Below are 5,850 nucleotides of genomic sequence, written 5' to 3'. Positions count from 1 at the left end.
ACATCCCAGCCCTTCCTGGAGATTTCTGTTGGTTGCATCACGCAAACTGGGTCTACGTTGCAATTTTTAAACAGATGCTGGCGCCCCAGTGGTTTGCCCCCTCCTCTCTTGCGAAGATAAACCGGAGGCAACTCCCGCGACGGAAAAGCCTGGAGTTTCTCTACGTTTCTTGCGAGTCACAGAAAAAGTGGGAGGGGGGCTTTAAAAGCAAAAGCATTCCACGGGCAGAGAGAGAGTGCACGCTAGAGCGGCGTCGACCCCTTGTTGCTGCCTGCTTCACTTCCGGTTCCGAGTTCCGGTGCGGGTCGCGTTGCCAACGACGATGACCGGCCGGGGGACCCCGAGCCGCTTCTTGGCCAGCGTCCTGCGGAACGGCGTAGGCCGCTACGTGTGTCAGCTGCAGCGCATCACCCTGACGGTCAGCCAGCACATGCCCAACTCGCTGGGCGCCAGGTGGGGAGACAGAGGCGTTGCAGCGGGCGGGCCCGTGTCTCTGCAGGTTTCGGGACCGTCCGAATTCATTGTTAAGCAGCGCAGGTGTTAAAAGCGAGACAAGGCAGATGATCAGGGGGCTCATATGAACAACGGTTGCAGGACTTGGGTATGTCTAAATCTAGTGAAAAGAAGGACTACGGGTGATAAGAGAGCAAGCACTGCTCCAATGTTTGAGCGGTTGCCACAAAGAAGGAGGGGCCCGATCTGTTCTTCACAGCAACAGAAGGCAGAACAAGAAGCAATGGGTCAGGGGTCCCCAAACCTGGCAACTTGAAGACTTGTGGACTTCAACTCCCAGAATTCCTCAACCAGCTCTGCTGGCTGAGGAATTCTGGGAGTTGAAGTCCACAAGTCTTCAAGATGCCAAGTTTGGAGACCTCTGCAATGGATGGAAACTGTCCAAGGAGAAAAGCAACCTAGAACTTAAGGAGAATTTTTCCTGACAGAACAACTTCAATCAGTGGAACAACTTGCCTCCAGAAGTTGTGGGTGCTTCCTCACTGAAGGTTTTTAAGAAGAGATGAGACCACCATTTGTTTGAAATGGTCTCGGGTTTCTTCCTTGAGCAGCTGGTGGGACTAGAAGACTTCCAAGGTCCCTTCCAACTCCATTATTTGCTTCTTCCTTCCTCCTTCCCGATGCTTTGACATTGACTCCTAGCTTCTTAGGAACAAGAAGGGGAAGCCTTGGCCTCCCTCCTGTGCCACAACAGCTGAGCCACGACTCCAGTTAATAGTATAAGCATTTCATATTGCAGCTCTTGCTTTTCTCCAATTTTTTTTTATTTAATGTTACCATCCAAAGTAATATCTTTGATCCCAAGGATGTATTAGAACTGGACAATATTTCTATATCCTCGACTCAATCTAAGCTATTTTCAGACAGCAATTAAAGGTACTTTCTGTAAAAGCAGAATTGAACAATTGTGGTTAAAATTCACAAATAAAGGCTAGACAGTCTAATATCCAGTAGATTATTTGCCCTGTTAAGTCTGTATGGGTTTGTGGAATGCTTACTCCCAACATAGGCACCCGGTACATGTTTTTTAACAAAATGAAGATATTTATATAATTTGGTTCATTTCCATGAGTTGTATAATATCACTGGCATCGAATGCAAAACATTTGGAAATGCCTACCTCCACCTATTTTGGAAAAGAAGTGCTGGGCTCGGTGGACTTTTGTCCTAAGAGGGTTCTTCAATCAAAATAATTTTATAGAAAAGTTCCATGTCCAAGTAGACTTCATTGATTCAGCAATGTAATCCCTCACTTGATTTAAGTGTATTTTTTAAACACCTCAATGCAAATATTTTTTGTAGAGAATATGTTGAAGAAAAGATAGTGGATTTTGCAAGGCAGAACCCTGGGATTGTGGTTTATGTAAACCCAAAGAAATGCAGGATCCCCACATTGGTTGCTGAATACTGTGAGTATGGAATGTAGTACTGAATAAAACCAAATAGAGAATAATCTGTTTTTTTAAACTGCCATTAACCAAGAAATCTGCTCCTAAGACTGAAAAGTCTTTTAGGAAATGTACTTAGCTGTCTCTTAAAACATAGTCAGGATGGTTTTCTTATTTAGCCAGATCACAGTTGGTGTGATCTAATTGTTTTAGTGAAAATTTGAGTGTTATGTTAAGCCAGTGTGGACAGAAAGATTATAAATATGGAAAACAAAATGAATCAATCATGAGTGTCCTTTTAACAAGGTTATATAAGCACAGGGACCTTCATTTTCTTGCAAAACAGCAGTCAAACTTGCTGTCTCTCTATAACTAACTAACCTATCTATAACTATCCCCAATGTGAGTTTCCAGATGTATTGAGGTTGGAACTCCCAGTATTCTAAGACAGCAGATATTTTGACTCTGCAAGGAAGCAATATTGTGAGTTGTATTCTCACTGTCTGTGAAGAGCGTCCTGATAGAATAAGTAGAAATGTCTGTATCTTCATTGGAAATCCTGAACAAGCTAGTTTGCTTCATTAAAATGTAAAATTACAGAGATTGAGGAATTTGAAACCCCAGCTAATCCAGACAAATGTGACTTCTAAGATGGAACAAGTTTTAAACATTTTTTCTTTCTAGTGAATGGAAATGTGAAGGAGGAGCCGTTAACCAGCAAGACTGCAGAAGAGATTGCAGATATTGTCCAAAAAATGGCCAACCAGTCTGGCCTAGAAATCATTCGTATCCGAAAACCTTTCCACACAGATAACCCCAGTATCCAAGGCCAGTGGCATCCTTTCACAAATAAGCCCAGCGTGCTCAATGTGCAAACCATAGGAGCCAGACTCCAGTCATTGGAAAAATAAAGCTATGCTATATGGCCTGTGACATTTATGAATGTGATATCTCTTGCACACAGGAAATATTTGCTACCTACGAAAGTGGGTACTGACTTGTGGGAAAGTGGGAAATGACTGACTTGTGGTTGCGAACTCTACTATTGGGTGGTTCTAGGCCTGTCTGGTTATGCCAGTAGCCTTCTTCCCATTGTACTTTGCAGTCTAATTCTTACTGAAAATAAAGGATGAAACTTAATTTACTCTGGCTCATCATTTCTTTAGACCAGACATGGGAAGCTTGCAGTCTTTCCTCCCTACATAAATTTTAAAACAATTAGTTTTAAAATACAGTGAAGCTTATTGTGAAGGGTTCGTGGTTCTAAAGAAGGAAATCATCCTGTTTTGAACACACTTTTCCTGGTTTCTTAGGTTGAAGCATGTCTTTTTATTAACTCCAGTTAACAGACCAACTGTGTCCTTTCCTGAAGAAAGTGACTGTAGTGTAAACACCATTAACTCCTAGGCTTGGTTTATGTAACACACTATACACGGGGCTGTCTTTTTGCATGGTTTAGAAAATAGTATCCAAAGCCTGGAAAGTCTAAAAAGATTCAAGGAATATTTGGGCTAAAAATTTTGCACTACCAATTTGTTTCCAGGTGAAATACACAGTGCTGCTTAGTAATTTTAAAACCAAATATAATTTGGACTAGGCTATTTGAAAGAAGGCTTGTGCAAAACATTTTGTACAGAAGCCTAAATAGACTTCACATGGGAAGAGGAGGGGTCATTGTGAGATGCAGTACATTTATATATGTATATCCCTTTTATATTTTTAGAAATAACTAAATGTTGTGATTGGAAGGATCGGTCCTGTTGGGAGTTTTGACTCTGATGACTGTTAGATCGTGGATTGATGTCAGAACCAGGAAACGTTAATCTGAAGGGCAAGCCAGTTAATTAGCACGTTGCCTTAATGGGTATAAAAGGACACAGCTGAGCTGGTGCCTTTCGCCAGAAACAAAATGACTATTTGAGTGAGGACGTTACAGCAAAGAGCTCTGAGGTTGAGGATTTATTGCCAGGACTGGTTTGCCGGACAGAGTAAAGATTTATGCTGTGGTTTCTGCCAGCCGTTATCTTGTAAGACTTCTTTCCGTTTGATTTAATTGTGAAACGGCTGCTTTATGTTTGTTCGTTTGAATTTCCAAGAGGAGACATAACAACTAAAGGTGATGAACATAACTAACATTCCTCCTCCCTTTTTCCTCCACACCACCCTGTGAAGTGGGTTGGGCTGAGTGATTGGCCCAGTCGCTCAACTGGCTTTCAGGGCTAAAGTGCAACTGAACTTGCACATTTGTGAGGGTTCAATATATATTTGCTTCAATATACTATATATCTTGTTGCAATTTATCTCCAATTTGAGTATAATAATCAGTTGGTGAAACAAATTTGCATTATATGTTGGCCTCAATTTATTCAGATTATATAGTGAATTTTCAATAGAAAAATTTTCCTTTAAGAAATTCCTCATTTTCAATATGTTTGCTAAGGAAAATATTAGAATGGGGTTTATGTTGGTCTATTTTTTTTTCTTAAAGGCTATCATATTATCAAATCTAAGCAGTTAAAACATTTTTATTAAAAAGTTTGAAAAATATCAGTGTAATTACAGAAACATGAAATGTACAGACTCATGTTTAATACATCTTCTAAGATGCCAGGTAACCCGTCATTTCTCTACCAGATCAAGTGATGGTCTGCTGTTGGCCCCAAATTATTGTGGCAAGCAGGATTGTGAATAATTCCAAAAGGATTTCTTGAAATGCTTATTGAGTAAATGCAGATTTCCCCCACCTCACCCCTTTTTATAAGGGGACAAAAAAATCCTCACTATCCACAGAGAACCTGAATAGATTATGGGTTGGAGAGAGGTGAACTTAAGGCTGCAGATAGAAGAATGAAAAAGTAATGAGGGTGTAGTGTGTATTAAAGTCATCAAAATACCAAAATGCTTACATAAATCTATGGCACAGTACCTTAAAATGCAATACAGAGCTGTGTGGGCTTATTTTGAAAGAATTATTGTCCGTTTGACAATATTTTTGAAGTTCTTGAAGAGAATTCAGAAGTCCGCTCATACAAGAAAGGAAGAAAGAAGAAAGGAGGTTTTTGTTTTTGTTTTTTTGTAAAAGAAAGATAGCAATACTTCCTGGTTAAGTTGCAGGATGGTGAAATATTCATTGCAGCTGCAACAGAAGTGAAAATATTTTGAAGCTTGCCATTTCTCCAACATGGAAACTACACTAAAAAACAGCAACTTTTGCTGTCAGCGTTTTGGATATGCTAAGATCTTGAAGCTGATTGTTAAGGTTTCATTCAGATGGTCTTTAACAAAGTTGCAGTACAAAAATATATTTGCATGGCCTTTAGCTGTGCACATTATCATTAACATAACAGAAAAGTTTAATATGGTCCACAAATACCTTAAGCAATTTTTGAGTGATCTAAACAAAACAAGTGCTATTAATGAGTTTCTTAGAGGTATTTTAAATATAGCTGGAGCAAGTAAATTACATCATATATTAAGTTGAAATGCTATGCAAAAAAGTATCAGATTTCCTAATGTTAAAGACCATCAAAAACAGGATTTTCATAATGCTCATATTGATGTTTTAGAAATTCTAACAATACTAAGGGCCCATGCACTACAATATTAAGGGCCCATGCCTATATACCATTAATTCCAGTGATCTAGAATGAGATTATTTCCAATTCAGATTAGATTTGATCAAAATTGAAAATAAAATGCTCCTTTCTACCATTGAATACACTTTTTCATTAGCAAATTCTTGTTTTCTCATTCCATAATGTAGATCCTTACTCATGTTAGAACAAACACAGCTCTAGATGACTTTTGGATAGTTTTCAGAAAGTCTTTCACATCCCTCCAGATGTGTTCAAATACAACCTCATATTTACAGCAAGTACACGGAATGGTTTCTTGAGGCTTACAGCCAATACATTTACATCGTACCATGTTGTGGTGTCTTAGGAACTCA

At 39.4% G+C, this 5,850-nt stretch overlaps 1 protein-coding gene across 1 annotated transcript; it reads left to right on the top strand.

The window, feature by feature from the left end:
• Window positions 1-297: 297 nt before the first annotated feature.
• On the top strand, window positions 298-3,041 carry MRPL43 (mitochondrial ribosomal protein L43). The gene is made up of 3 exons (XM_026704673.2): window positions 298-453; window positions 1,816-1,922; window positions 2,586-3,041. The coding sequence occupies exons 1-3, from the start codon at window positions 323-325 to the stop codon at window positions 2,810-2,812; spliced, it is 465 nt and encodes a 154-aa protein (XP_026560458.1). The 5' UTR covers window positions 298-322; the 3' UTR covers window positions 2,813-3,041.
• The last annotated feature ends 2,809 nt before the right edge of the window (window positions 3,042-5,850 follow it).

Source organism: Pseudonaja textilis, chromosome 4 (assembly GCF_049901715.1).
Source record: "Pseudonaja textilis isolate UNSWEBS1 chromosome 4, rPseTex1.2, whole genome shotgun sequence".
NCBI lineage: Eukaryota > Metazoa > Chordata > Lepidosauria > Squamata > Elapidae > Pseudonaja > Pseudonaja textilis.
The sequence above is the reverse complement of the archived record's forward strand: the minus strand, read 5'-3'. Positions and strand labels throughout refer to the sequence as shown.

Bases quoted from the DNA above. Each gene is read 5' to 3' on its own strand.
- MRPL43 (XM_026704673.2), top strand. From the start codon at position 323: ATGACCGGCCGGGGGACCCCGAGCCGCTTCTTGGCCAGCGTCCTGCGG. The intron at 454-1,815 runs GTGGGGAGACAG...TATTTTTTGTAG, and splicing joins CCCAACTCGCTGGGCGCCAG to AGAATATGTTGAAGAAAAGA. The intron at 1,923-2,585 runs GTGAGTATGGAA...TTTTCTTTCTAG, and splicing joins CACATTGGTTGCTGAATACT to TGAATGGAAATGTGAAGGAG.